Source organism: Argiope bruennichi, chromosome X2 (assembly GCF_947563725.1).
Source record: "Argiope bruennichi chromosome X2, qqArgBrue1.1, whole genome shotgun sequence".
Classification (NCBI taxonomy): domain Eukaryota; kingdom Metazoa; phylum Arthropoda; class Arachnida; order Araneae; family Araneidae; genus Argiope; species Argiope bruennichi.
Window position 1 is genome coordinate 7,941,923 of NC_079163.1, and position 14,640 is coordinate 7,956,562.

The window sequence follows — 14,640 nt, forward strand, 5'->3', positions numbered from 1 at the left end:
TTAATGTTATTTGAAGAAACAATTCCTCATTTTACTTGAAACAATTAAAAATGACCCTGATTATTATGACTAGTATTCAGTTGTTGGTAGGAGAAATAAGAATGAATAACTAATTCTATAATATAATCATGAAAATATTTGCTTAAATATTTGGAGTCAGCAGCAATTATATTGGCAGTGGATATTTCCGATTTGAAACAATAATTTTGAACAACAGTTTGTAATTTTAAGAAATCAGATAATGTTTAATTTATAACATCGACCATTTTAACTTTCAATATAGGTCACAATTTTCAAGATATATATATATATATACATATCTTGATCACAATTTTCAAGATATATATATATATATATATATATATATATATATATTGAATTTAAAACAATCGAAACAAATTTAAAAGTTTGGCTACAATGAAAATTTATCAAATTTAAGGTAATGGTTTTTAAACAAGTTGAAATGTATGCATAGATATAAAAAATTACAAAATATTAGTGTACATTATTCTGCTCCTGAATTAATGAAACTGAGTTTCAATAAATGTGGTATGTCAATGGTCATGAAACCGTAGCATTGAAAGATCTTAAAATGAAAAACTGATCTTTAGTAAATATCAGAATTTCAAGGCAATAAAACAAAGGATTTGTGAATAACAAAGGATGGACATGGAAAGGTCTCAAGAAAGTTAAAAAAGAAAATGGAAGTTAAACAAACTTTAAACTAATGAAACTCTACACTTGCGCGCGTCGAATGTGTTTGGAATAGCATTCAAGGTTTGGCACTCATTTATTTCTGGTCAGAACTGCTCGTGCAGCCTTTCCCATCACAGCTGGTTTCCACTGCAGTTGCTTCGTTGGATGCGTCTTACCAAGTAGCAAATTACCAGAGATGCACTCAATCGATGAGCTTGGTCCGGTGCACTATCCAATGACTGGCCTCAGCAAATGGGCGCCGTGAGGGAGGTTGGCGGCTGAAGGTACGGGGGCCGATCCGTAGACTGGTGGTGGTGAGAAGCCGCGGCCGCCGCCGCATGAGCCGCCGCAGAGCTGTCAGCCGACCATGGCTGAAGATTTTGTAGTGCGTGCAGGGACGCGTTACTCAAGCATAGAGGGTCTCTGGTAGGCTCATACATGGACTTGGACACCACTTCAGCATGCAGAGACATCATCAGGCGATTGGCAGCCTGCCGCTCGGCTTCACGTTCCTCCGCTGTTTGCCGTCTGGAGAAAACAAAATAATAACCAATTACACAAACATATTCGAAATCATTTCTTGAAATATAATATTAAAACTAACTCTCCATTTACTAATTTTCTAACATTTCAAGAAGAGATCTTTCGTAAACACATTTTTCTGCACCATTCAGAGTTTATATTGAATGCATTCTAGATGAGTTTCACCAAAACTCTAAAAATGATTTCAGCCTTTTTTATATTGATAGGCTGTGCTTTTTTACTGACCATTCGAATGATTTTATTTACCGAAAAGAAATAGCATAGTGTAGTAGATTCATTCTTAATTCGTCGCAACAATACCCAGTTGTTATTTACACCATATTTATAAACTTAAAGATGATGTTATTTATTTATTTACTTTAAACTGGATGAACGAGGTGATGACTGGGTAAAATTTGAAGATTACAGCTCAAAATAAAGTATGAAAGTCGCTGAAATTCCCAAGTATTTTAAATATATTGTTACGCAAGATTATATGAATAAAAGAATAAATTTCAGTGGGATACATACTTTTCTCGCCCGGAACTTTCACAACGGTATTTTAAGTCGATTTCTAAGATATTTATCGAATTTCAAGTTCAGAAGATAATATAATTCAAAATTTAGTTCAAAATAATTTAAGTCTGGAAAAATACCATTTTGCCTTATGTTCACTATCCAATTTAATTGTTCATAAATTATGATTAAAACATCACAGTTTTTTAATTGTTGTTCTGATCAGGAAATATTGGGAAAGAAAATTTTCATAAGCTTATATTCTACCGACTGAACTCTATATAATATTTAAATATCATAAATATAACAGATAATAATGCTATATAAAATTATTGATGCATAAATATATTGTTTTTCAATTTAAAACAATGACTTTCAAAATTGAGGGAATCAAATAAAGACATTTCATATCTTGATGAAGAATCTTTCATAAGGAAAGATTTTGAATAGAAATCTCAGTCTCGTTGCATTCGTTAGAAAGCTCTCAGATTGCATTTGCGAGATCAAACTAGAGTTTTACTAAAGAAAGACCTCAACTGATAATTAGTTCATTCACAACAGCATTTAACAAGAAATGAAAGATTGATTAACTATTAATGATCACAACGCTCATTCATAATCTTTTAGTCAGGAAATGAGACGAGGACTCTAATTTTTTGATTGCAAATCACTTCTTTTATTATTAATAAAAATAAATACCAAACAAATTAATTTGCAAATCGATATGATATTATTCGATATAATATTAAAGCTTTCGCTATGATATTAGCAATTCGATATGATATTAAAGCTTTACTTTAACTGTAAAAAATCATGTAAGGAAAAAATTATTAACGTTTTAAAAGTCTTTGATTCTTGCTTTGATAGAAGTATACGGAGACTAGTTTTTAAAAATAATATAAAAATTATAATTAAACAATTAAAAATTATGTTAAGTTCATGGTTGATATTATTTAACAGATCTTAATAATATATGCATTGGAACTTAAAATATCTCTTCTTATACCATAGCTAAATTTCTGCTTCACGACCTCAGCTGGGATTTACAGGAAGACTGTCAAATTTCTAGCTTAGAAAATATAGTTATCAGTTGTATAATTTTTCACTATTTATGAAAATAAAAGTATGAACTGTTTTTCTTAAAATTGTCTACAATTATATATTTAACTAAGAGAAATACAGCTTTGATATGCAAATTTTGCTGTTTCTTCATTTGCTTTTTATTTTCTAATAGATATAAAAGATTCTTTTATTGTCAATAGTTCAACCAAAACGCAAATTTTGATGCAGAAATAAAATCTGCTCATACTCTATTATAATTCTTACAAAGAAATTATTCTAATCTTATAACTATTCTCTTAAGTATGATAAAAATTTACAAAATCGACAATATATCCAAAAAATGTTTTTTTATTTTTTAACATTTTAAACAAATCAAATATTTATTCGTTTAAATCCTTTTCCTATGTATAGGAAATAAATCATCGGCAGAAAATAAGACAAAGAAATTTATTTCTAACCAAGATATAGGCTAGACTGAAAAAAATCATGTTTAATAATTTAGAACAAATACCTTTTAAAATACTTTGTAATGAGTAGGTTATATTAATTTATCCGAAATCTTTTAATTATCATTCCATCGAAATCGTTAAATTTTTGATATTACTGCTCCTTTAATTGTCATTAACATTGTCAATGTCTTTTCTACTTTATTACGTATACGAGAAAAATTTCACCAAAAATCGAAAACAAGAAGACAAAAAATTTTTTCTGGTAAAACAAACTTTATAAATCCCGATTAAAAAATCTATTTTAGGATTGAAATGTTATTTTGCATTTATTTATCAAATACCGCAGTGCTGTTATTCTATCTCTTGGGAACCATGATAATGATCCATTTCTTACGATGGCAATAATGGAAACTCTGAATCTCTTTTAAAAAATCTCTTTTAGGATTTAAATGTTATCTTGCATTTATTTATCAAATACAGCAGTACTGTTATTCTATCTCTGAGGGCCCATGAAAATGGCCCATTTCTTACGATGTCAATAATGGAAACCCTGTATCGCCTTAAAAAAAATCTATTTTAGGATTAAAATGCTAGCTTGCATTTATTTATCAAATACAGCAGTACCATCTCTGAGAGCCCATGGTAATGACCCGTTTCTTACGATGGCAATAATGGAAACTCTGGATCTCCATCCCCATTGCCTTTCCTTGAGGATATCCAGAGTAGGGATTCTCTGATGAGGCAAATTAAAAAAGAATTAGGGAAGTTTTCTTTTCATCCACTCGCCTAACCGCTGATTTCTTATACATCAATCACGGAAATAACCGGAGAGATTCCGTTTCTTTGAGAACATTATTACTTCTCGGAATCGTTACGCGTGAATTCAAAAGTGAGAGGAAAAAGAGAGAGAGAGAGAGTTGGCCACTCGAAAAAGTACGTTTTTGCTGAGTCCTGTCGAACGAAAAAGAAAAGTAAATGTTTAAAGTTAAAATAAAACCGCATATTCCAAGAGCAAACTTCTTTCAAAACAGAGGAACCGAAGACATTTGAAGTGGAGAAAAATCTTCTGAATTTGTATTTTGACCTGCTTCAAATGATTTCGTACCCAACGTGCCTCACTTAGGAGAATGGAAGTGAGAGAGAATGGATTCCCGTCTTTTAAACTCGTCCAAATAGATGTGTTAAAAGGATGCCAGGCACGCCTAGCCTGGTAATACTCCCTTTTCTCATTTCGTTACATCTGCAACAAGTTTTGCTAAGTGTGTTTCTGAAAACGCTGATTGGGTATAGAGAAAACTCTTGCTGGCTTGCTTCTTATTTTTATTCCCCCCTTCTCGAAAGAAACAACTTTCAAAGATGGATCTTTATTTTCTTTTTCTTTGAGTTCGATTTTTTTTCGGATCAGGTATTCTAGAAAATGCATCTTGCAACAAATCAATGGAATTAAGAGAAACTGAGGAATGAAAAATTAAACTTATGAAAACATGGAACTGAACGGAAAGGAAGATATCGGGATGGAAAATGACTAGATCTTACAACAAATCGATGAAATGAAGGGAAACTGAGAAATGAACAACTAAACTTTTTGAAAACATGAAACTTAGCATAAAGGATATCGCCATGGACAATTACTGTAGATGCTCTGTTTGGAATTCTGTTGAAAAATCCGATGAATAGTAACAGTATTGCTCGAGGCATATTACTGGAATAGATGGAAAAATTGTATTGTCTTTCAATGAAAAGTATCAAATTTAAATTAAGCATATAAAGACATTTTTAATTAAGGAAGAAAGATTTGCTTCTAACAACTTTTATACCGTTTATTACTGAATTTGACAATATTTCTATTTAATTTTTTTAAACTGCAACCATATTCTTTAAACATTTTCTAATATAACTAGCATTAAACGGAAATCTAAACATTGGAGAATAATTCTTGAAGAAAACAAAATATTTTTAATCTCAAACATTCATGTTTCACTAGTAGAAAAGGGCTTCGGGACAAAGTCATAAAGATTTTGAATAGGAGATGTGCAATGTGATGAAGAAAACTAAAAATATTGCATTTACATCTATTTTCAGCATTATATTAACGTGAGATTAGTTTGAAAAAATAAAATTTTAAAACAGAATAAGTTTAAGGTATTTGACAAACAGAAGGTTTTCTATCTTACCAAACTAATAACCAATCAATTTCTTCTTTTTTATAAAGCTAAATATTTTTAACTTTAAAACTCTTTACATTGATGACAATACCGTAGACTTAGAATATGACATGTCCTATGATTTGTAATGTAGGCTATTTATTTCAATTCTGCAAATAGAAATTTCAGTCATTGCGGAATGAATGACTCTGAACTAGAAATGAATGTGGATCACTTTTACACATCTCTAGATCAAAAATGTCTTTTGAAAACTGACACACGAATAAATAAATGCAGTAATAAATAAAGATCGAGAGGGCAAATTGAAAAAAAATATATTAAAACAAAATATTTTTATAGTTATAGCTCTCGATTTTGCTGATTTTCCTTTTTTTGTAACTGTAATTTTTTTAAATGTGCTTTATTTTTCTCCGGACAATTTTAAAAGAAAACGGAAAAAGTGAAATCAATAAAGTGGGTAAAATAAAGTATGTGTGTGTGTGTGTGTGTGTGTGTGTGTGTGTGTGTGTGTGTGTGTGTGTGTGTGTGTGTGTGTGTCTGCGTGTGTGTGTGTGTGTGTGTCTGTCTGCGTGTGTGTGTGTGTGTGTGCGTGTGCGTGCGTGCGTATATAAAATATGTGTCTGCGTGTGTGTGTGTGTGTGTTATCAGTTTGCCATCCGACCTCTTTCCTTTGTTGGAAACCTGGGGTTGTATTACTTCGTGTTTCTTAAGATTATATTGTCACTTCTAGTCAGATTATCAAAGTATTTCGATGAATTTCTTACTGAAAATCAATCGGAGATAACTTAAAAAGATAACTTAACTTAGCCTTTTACAGAGCAACTACATAGTTGCATCAGATATCTCTTATCATTTCAAGCCTCAATTCCATTTTAAGACCAATGATATTCACTTTTTATTTCGCTTCTTTATTTGTTTTAGCAATTCATTATTTATTTATTCCTTTAATAGAAACGCTTGTTGGTTAATTGTTAAATTTTTTGAGAAAAATAAATAAATTCCATTATTTTTGCGAAATAATCTTGATTTGATAATTTGCATTTCTTTAGCAAACTCGTGATTCCTTTTTATGTATTATTTTTAATGTAAAAGATCTTTCATAAATGTAATGCATTTCACATAATCGGTTTATCAAGATGAGATGGATTAATGACTATATAGCAGGAAATTGTAAATGGTGCATCACTATATAGTTCATGATTTTTTTTTTATTAAGGTTCTAGAAATGAAACAATTTAAGATTTTGAAAAGAAAAAAAGCACCTAATTCCAATGTATTATGAATGAATATACGAAATAAATCTACCGACTTATGAAACAAAGCAAATTTTTCTGCGCAAAAATCTCTCTTATAGCTAACAGTTCATGAAAATAGCTATTTTCGATTTCAGATAGCGTGTATCGAAAATATGAAAAAATTGTTTATCACTGGGAAAAGAATTGAAAACAAATTACTTAATTTTAAGTCAAAAAACAAACATCTTCTTTCTCAAACAAAAAAACTGCTGTAATTTAATTGAACTCATTTTACAAAAGATTAGTTTAACTTTTTATCATAATTATTAAATAATTAATAATCTTTCCTCTTTCACGCACATTAACCGCTTAACTGTTTTGCCCTTATATTGTACGTGCATCGATTTATCGAATTTCGATAGTTGTAAGAAAAAATAAACCCTTTATAACGATTATAATTCAATATAAAAATTACTTCGAATACGTTGCTAAGTCAAGTATTCAATGGATTTCAAAATAAGAAAATATTCCCAAAATAGAAGGTGTCATCCTATTAGATAGTAAAGAAAATAAAACAATTAAGTGGTTAATAATAAGATTCCTCAAATAATATTTCTATTAAAACATCTGTAATGATTCTTCATTCAACATTATTCAACAAGTATACGGTGCTTTGGATATCTTGAATTATTTTTCTCTTTTTGTATACGTCCCCTTTGTCGTAGCTGCTCTTTCTCTCTCATCAACCGTCCGTAACACCGGACGGCCAAAATAAGACCAATGTAATTGAATGAACATTTGTTAACGAAAAAGCACAGGTAAATCTGGTCGAGTAGAGGGCGTTTAACTACCATTCCTCCTTTCATTGTATTAATTACAAAACGGCGTAATTTTCTTTTGGGTTGTTGTGAAAACCATTTCTTTCCTTTCAACTTGCATTAAAGGGGAGAGGGGGGTACGTTTATTGTATATCTAGCTCGCATGGTAATGAGTTTTGGAGTAATTCTTTGTTGTCTTTTACATTCAAAGAAAAATTTATGTGGAATATAAACGATAAAATAATTAACATACAATAAATAAATATTCTTTTTAGCAATGATAACTCGTTTCTTTAGTTTACGTTTGAGTTTATTGTCCATGAACGTTTGAGTTGCGATTGTAACTGGTTTCCTTCAAGTCATTTTAAAAGGTGAAAGTGAATTTTTCTCCAAAATTGTAACATTTCGATAAAATACATTTTCTGAAACAAAAATGAAAAGATAAAATATTTTAAAACACGCACATATTATAAACGTAAATTTCATAAAGATATTAAGAAGTAGTTTTACTACAGACTTTTTCTTTATAAAATGGATTCATTTAGGAAAAATAAATTTTATAAATAAAAATCTGAATCATTTCTACACCATTCTGGTTTAAAAGTGAATAATGGAATCTTACAATACGATATCCTTAAGAAAATATTTTATGTATTATTGAATAATTTTCTACTTCATGATTAGATTTGAAAACAGTATGGCGTTTCATCATGCCTTAAATGAAATTTCAAAATTGTTAATGTATTTAATATTAATGTTTAAAAAATATTAAAGTATTTATTATGCATCGTTCATCTATAACAAATATATATTGATCCTCTTATATAGACCTTAAATACTTTAATTTCATTAAGCTGAAAAAAATGAAAGGGAATAGAAAACAAGCATTCTCATATATTATCCAATAGCAGTTCAGGAATGCAATTAATTTGTTTTTCTATATTTTTCTATGCATTATCAATACTTTTTGGATTGTTTGGCGAAAAGAATTTTGATTTACAGAATTAAAATGATTGATTTGTTCTTATCTCTAATTGTTGCACTGCCTGTGTATTGGTTGTATGAAGAAATCTGACGGTATCTTTGGATTAAATTATCCTGAGATCATGTTACTGTCAATATTTTATGTAAATATACCAATTAACGAATTAAAAAAGGTTCAATTATTTCAAATTCATAAAAGGAATCTTCCAATTGATTAATAAGTTGATTTTAATTGAAATACCAGTTGATTTTATGCAGAGTAGCCAGATATATAAAAACATTTCATGGTTAATATAACACATTACAGCGAGAACAGCAAAATACATGAATAAAGAAATAAAACTAAAAAGAAAAAGAAAAACTTTGTCAGCTAAAAAACAATTAGATAATTTTAAGAAATTTTCCATAAACCAAAAATTCTAATTTGATTGTATTAAATCGCAGTTACTGAGAATTCAAACAAGATTTTCGAAAATTATTTATTCGTTTACACTTCACCTGATACTCAGTACCGGTAAGTGATTAAGTATGCATTTTCTTAAGCCATCATCTATTCCTCGACTGTTTTCCGCCAGAATGTAGTGTAAAATATCTTAAATAGCAATTTAAAAAAGCTGTTCTTGGGATAATTCATTATATGAAAAAGAGTAATGAAAATAAATGTTCTCCGTCTGATTATGCATGAAATATGCAGTGCAATTCGTTTGTATATAGAACATGAGAACCTACAGTAATCTTCCTTACAAGCAATTGCTAATGCTTTCAACTCAAAATTAGAAATGAGTCATCTGACCGTGCAATATGAAGATATAAAGTAGATATTTAAAATTAATTACTTAGGATAAATATTTAAAATCCAAAAGTAATTCTATCAGTTTTTTTCCTTTCTTATGTTAGAACTTAAAATCTCAGAAATATGTCTTCATAGCAAATACATCTTAAACAGCAGATTTAAACAGAAGTGTTAGTTGCAGCTTTACTATTTGCAATTCCCAATACAGACATACCAAAAATTGTAATTTAATAAGCCTGAACAATGTCAATAGATTTGAAGGCGACGTAAACATTGTGCTGTTATTGATAAGAGCAGATGAGACATGGGAGTGTCTTATTTCGGAATAAAAAAACATATCATTACTCATGTTCTTACGACCTTCGATTTTATATTACAAGGCAGTAAATAAGTTAATAATTTCAACTATATTTGCGATATATCCCAACTCTGATATCATATTCAAGTAGAGATAGAAAACGGAGCAAGAAAATGTGACTGAACTGTAAGAAAGTTAGTTATCTACAAAGTTATTCAAAGGAAGATAATATATATGTATAAATGCTGTTGTATATAGTATCTACATCGGCAACCGCATTCATTGCTAACTTATCAGTTTTATTATTAATATTTTACGACTGATAAATTGACTAGAATGTAGCAGAAATTTATTATAAAATGCATTTTATTATTAATTTTTAAAGCTGCAACCATAATTACTTGCTTCATATAAGCTTACAAAGATGTGTCGAGTTCAGCGATATTCAGAATTCTGCCATTTGATTACACTACTATGCATAATATATAAATGAATTTTTCATCTCTAATATAAAACAATATTTATTAATCAAAAATATTTAGGCAATGTATATATATATAAAACGTTTGAATGGAGGATATTTTGCTAGATATATATTTCTCAAAAATGCCCTGCTTCCATCTCAATGGTGACCATGGTGGTTATGATAAAAACAATAATAATTCATCTCACACAAAAAGTTATGAAATTTAAATATAAAAATAAATTCACATTATTTCGAATGAAAATTGTGATTTTTATTCGGAAAAAAAATATTAATCGATCTTAATTAGTTTATAGATTTCGCATACAAAAAAGGTTTCACTAAAGTGCTTTTAAAACTCTCATTTCTTGTTATTTTGTTAATTACAGCTTTTATGAGCTTCGGCAACGTATTTGATGTAACAGAATATTAAAAAATTTTGATAAATATATATATATATATATATTTCTTTTTTTTTTTTAGAAATTTTATATTTAATTTTTTATTTCTGAAATGAGTGCACATATACCAACTGGTTTCATTCATATTTTAATGGATATAATTTGAATAATTCCTATTTGAAATTTTTTCGAATGATGCATTTTATTTAAGTGACCATTAAATTTGGTTACAATAATGTTTTGATTTTAACGTAGAAAAATGTCTCAATAATATATTTTTTTTTCAGTTTTAAGTTTGTTTGTATTGATGATAGATTTATAATTTTTAGGTTACAAAAATATATGAGGTCTGAAATCTTTTTTGATGTCAAATTTCACCAATATTTTAAGTAATATATTAAAAGCATTGGAATGTGAATTAGTCATTTATTTTGATATCATTCTCTTAAAGTACTCCTTGGATAAAATAATAAAAATTTTAATTTGAAATTAGCCAATTATTAATTAATATAAGCTTACAGCTACATTGATTATTATGGTTTGCTAAGAAAAGTGTTAAAAAATAGTTTGTATCGTTTTCTTTAAGGAACAATTGGCATTGTTTCTATTCCTCATAATAAACATTCGCTGGTATTCCATACTATACATCTATATATGGTATTCCATACCATCCATCCTGTACTATCCATCTGTTCGTTTGAATTTCATTTTGCGCATTTTATATCAAATTTGTATGTGAACCGTCTCTACAAACATATCTTCTGTAATTTGATGAATGCACGCAACAACAGTTCCTCCCCTTTTTCATCCAACTTTGGTTGGCTAAGAAGTTCTAGTTTCACCTGCCAAATACAGTGCTGGGTGACCGCCTCGCACTCACGTTTATTCCAACAGCAACCACTCAGACGCCAGATAATGATTCAATTATCACTGATATCGCAGCCTCGGATCTCGCAGTCTGGACTTGCTTTCGCTGTCCCCTAAGGGGTCTTGAAGGTTGGCTGTTGCAGGAATCCACAGCAGAGAACGTGAGCATAGATTATAGATGGAGGAGGGGGGGGGGGATAGTTGGCCAACTTTTGGTATAGATTACACCAAGTGGATGCACTGACGAACATAAGTTTATTCGCAACACTCTAGCTAATTTGTATGATGATTCAACTAAGAAGAAACTTGGTGAAAAGATACAGAAAGCGGACGCGAGAGCAATATCCATCATACATTTTGGGCATTACATGGATAAATCTAGCTCACCACCCTTTGAAAAACCCAATTCAGTTATATACAATTTATTGGTATTAAGCATTTTGTCTAGCTCAGAACTTACTTACGCAAGCCATTTTTTGTATAAATTTTGAGCTACTTCTTTTGGATAGTAAGAATAGCTATAGGTTTGAATTTATAAATTTGAGCTCTGAAAATAATGGAAATTTTGTGTGATAGCCATTAAAAAATTGTATGCACAATATTTATGACTGCGCAACTTTTGTTCGAAATGATTTTATACAAGAATTAAAAATTCTCTGTGTCGCCTTTTATTCTTTTCTGCTGTCATTTCTCAAACGCATACGGTTTTCATTTCTTAATATGCAGTATTTGGCATCCAGTCAAATATCTGCAAATTAGAAATCGATCACCAGCCAATTAAAAACACATATGCAATTTCATGCTTTATTATATAAAAAAAATAACATGATAAATTGAAAAAGAGCTAGTCAACCAATAATAAAGCGAAGGCAATAATTAAATAATTATAAATGTGCATTCCTATAAAAGCTGAAAAACTTATGAATTTAAAACTTTTTACAGAAATTAAATATTATATATGCATTACGCTCTTTTACGCAGGGCCTTTTTTCGATCTAATATTTTTATTCAAATATTAAGTTTAATTAAATGGATTTAAAAAATAAACAATTATTTTCCCATACTATTAATCAAAATAGTTTTAAATTCATTATAATTGAAATAGTTTTCAAAATGTGTGAACTTTTATAACCTTTCAATTTACAGCTTTTTAAACTTTTAAAGCTTCTGAAAATTAAAAGTCGATTATATTTAGAGCCCTAACAAAATAACTGAAAATGAAATTAAATGGAACCATGCATAAAAACGGACAAGAAATTAAGATTTTAAATGGGTGAATAAATTTTAATAGCAAATATAGCAATTCAAATTGATTTATCTTATTCCGAAGTTCTTCAAAAAAATGAAAAAGAAAAAGAAAAGGGGGGGGATATCTATGAAGTACAATAAAAAATATACTCCACAGAGTTACGCCTCACGTATTGGTTTCTAATATTTACTATTTACCTTTCCGAGGCAGATTATATATAGCTGCGTCATTGAAAAGCGCGTTAAACTCCATTCTCCATCATTTTATGACCATTAAGTGTCGATCTCAGTTGAATTTCCAACTCGGGACTTCCCACTTTGAATTTCATTTCTGAGATCTCCTTTTTCGAGCGAAATAAACTTCGGGGCGGCTACTTCAATCTGACGTAACTTTGAAAGATCTCCCAACCCTGCTTGTAATGGCCGCCAAGGAACATAAAATTCTAGTCGATCAAAACGAAGTTGTGGTCACGTTTGTGTTTGCCTATGACAATAACGCTCCTCGGCAAAGCAAAGACGTCCTCTACAATAGCAGCAATGCCCATCCTATTGAAGTTTTCATCTTGATTTGATATTCCCAGAAACGGTAACTTGCTTCCACTTTTTCATCTATAATTTTAGAATTTTCCCGCTCCCCTGTTATTTACGTAGACCGGAAAAACCGCGAAGGAAGAGCAATATTCTTCTCAAACGTGGCGACTTTTATTGCTGATTTTATGACCTCGAGTGTATTTCTCGAAATGTAACGGCTATAGGGGGAATTGGGTAAAGAAAGAAAAATTATATCCATAGAGATGATGCCCAAGTATTCGCCTCATGATTGAGAATTTAAGAATTTATGCGGAACCTTCACTTTCCCTTGCAAGTGGCTAGCACTAAAACAAATCGGTTTCCCCCACCCTGCCGATTTGAATAGCATTCCACTCCCATCTTACAGGGAAATCTTGACCCTATCACAGTAATGGCCTTCAATTACAACTCCCGAAAGTGTTTTTTCGGATTATAAAATGACGTGACATCTTTCAGTAATAGTCACTGTTTACGAAAAGGTCTAAATATAAGCTCACTGGAAGGGCGATTAGAAAGCAATTTTCTTGCAAATTCAATTCGAGCTTCTTAAATATTCCATTCGATTTCCTTACTGACGTTGGAGCGAACGGCACTTAAAGTGGCATTACCGGATGCGATGCTGATTGAAGGGAAATTAGACAAAATTCTAATTGATTTGCAGCCGCGTTGCTATCAATTCGTAAATGGACGGTGAGAATTGCTAACGCGAATTTTTATTTCAGCGTCAGCAAGTGATAAAACAACGTAATGAATATTTTCAGATTTTCATGTGTACTTAATATTTTGCGTTCTGATAGCTGTAAAGAACGGAAGAGAAAAAAAAAGAGTAAAAGAATGGTTCTTATTTTCGCAGTGTTGCTTTATTTTATTACATTGAGATTCAAACAAAAATAATTAGAAGCAGTAATGATTTCGAAACTTTTCGATGACAGGAAAATTCTTTTAAGTCGTTATAAATGCTCTAGTGCTTTTAGTTGTTAGGAAGGTAATTGTAACAATGTTTGAATTAGCGGACGGCACTTACAGCAATTACAGAAGTCAATAAAACAGGTTCCCCCCTCCCCCTTCTATCAGTTTTTTCGTTCTGTTTTAAAAAAGGTATTACACATATGTTTTGTTTCTTCCTATATTAAATTAAAAGTGTGCAAATAATTTAATTAGCTAAATCAATGGATAAATGATAAATGAGTATAATTTGAAATTATTTATATCTGATCTGAAATAGAAAACATTTTTTTTTTATCTCAAATAAAGTTTGCTTCTCAATATTTTAAAATATGTACATGCAAACTAAACCCGAAGCTAATAATAATAAAAAAAATTCCTCAGTCGTTGCTTAATTTCCTGTAAGGTCTTTATTTTGCTACATTGGCTTATTCTACACATAGAATGTTTAGTTTTTTTATTCCCACAGACTTAGGAGTTAAAATAAATAAACGATAAAAAGGCAGCATTTAGTAAAATTAAGTCATATCTTATATCTAACACCGATTCCTTATAAAAAAACCCTACTTAAAAAGATAAAAATAATAAATAGCCATAAAATATTAATG

General features: G+C 30.0%; 1 protein-coding gene across 2 annotated transcripts in view; it reads right to left on the minus strand.

Moving 5' to 3' along the window:
* Window positions 1–476: 476 nt before the first annotated feature.
* Window positions 477–14,640, minus strand: part of LOC129960667 (T-cell leukemia homeobox protein 3-like) — a 69,700-nt gene continuing 55,536 nt past the window's right edge. For both annotated transcript variants that reach the window (XM_056074222.1, XM_056074221.1), the window contains exon 3: window positions 477–1,224. In XM_056074222.1, coding sequence (XP_055930197.1) covers window positions 942–1,224 — 283 coding nt within the window. In that variant the 3' untranslated portion in view covers window positions 477–941. The remainder of the gene's footprint in view (window positions 1,225–14,640) is intronic.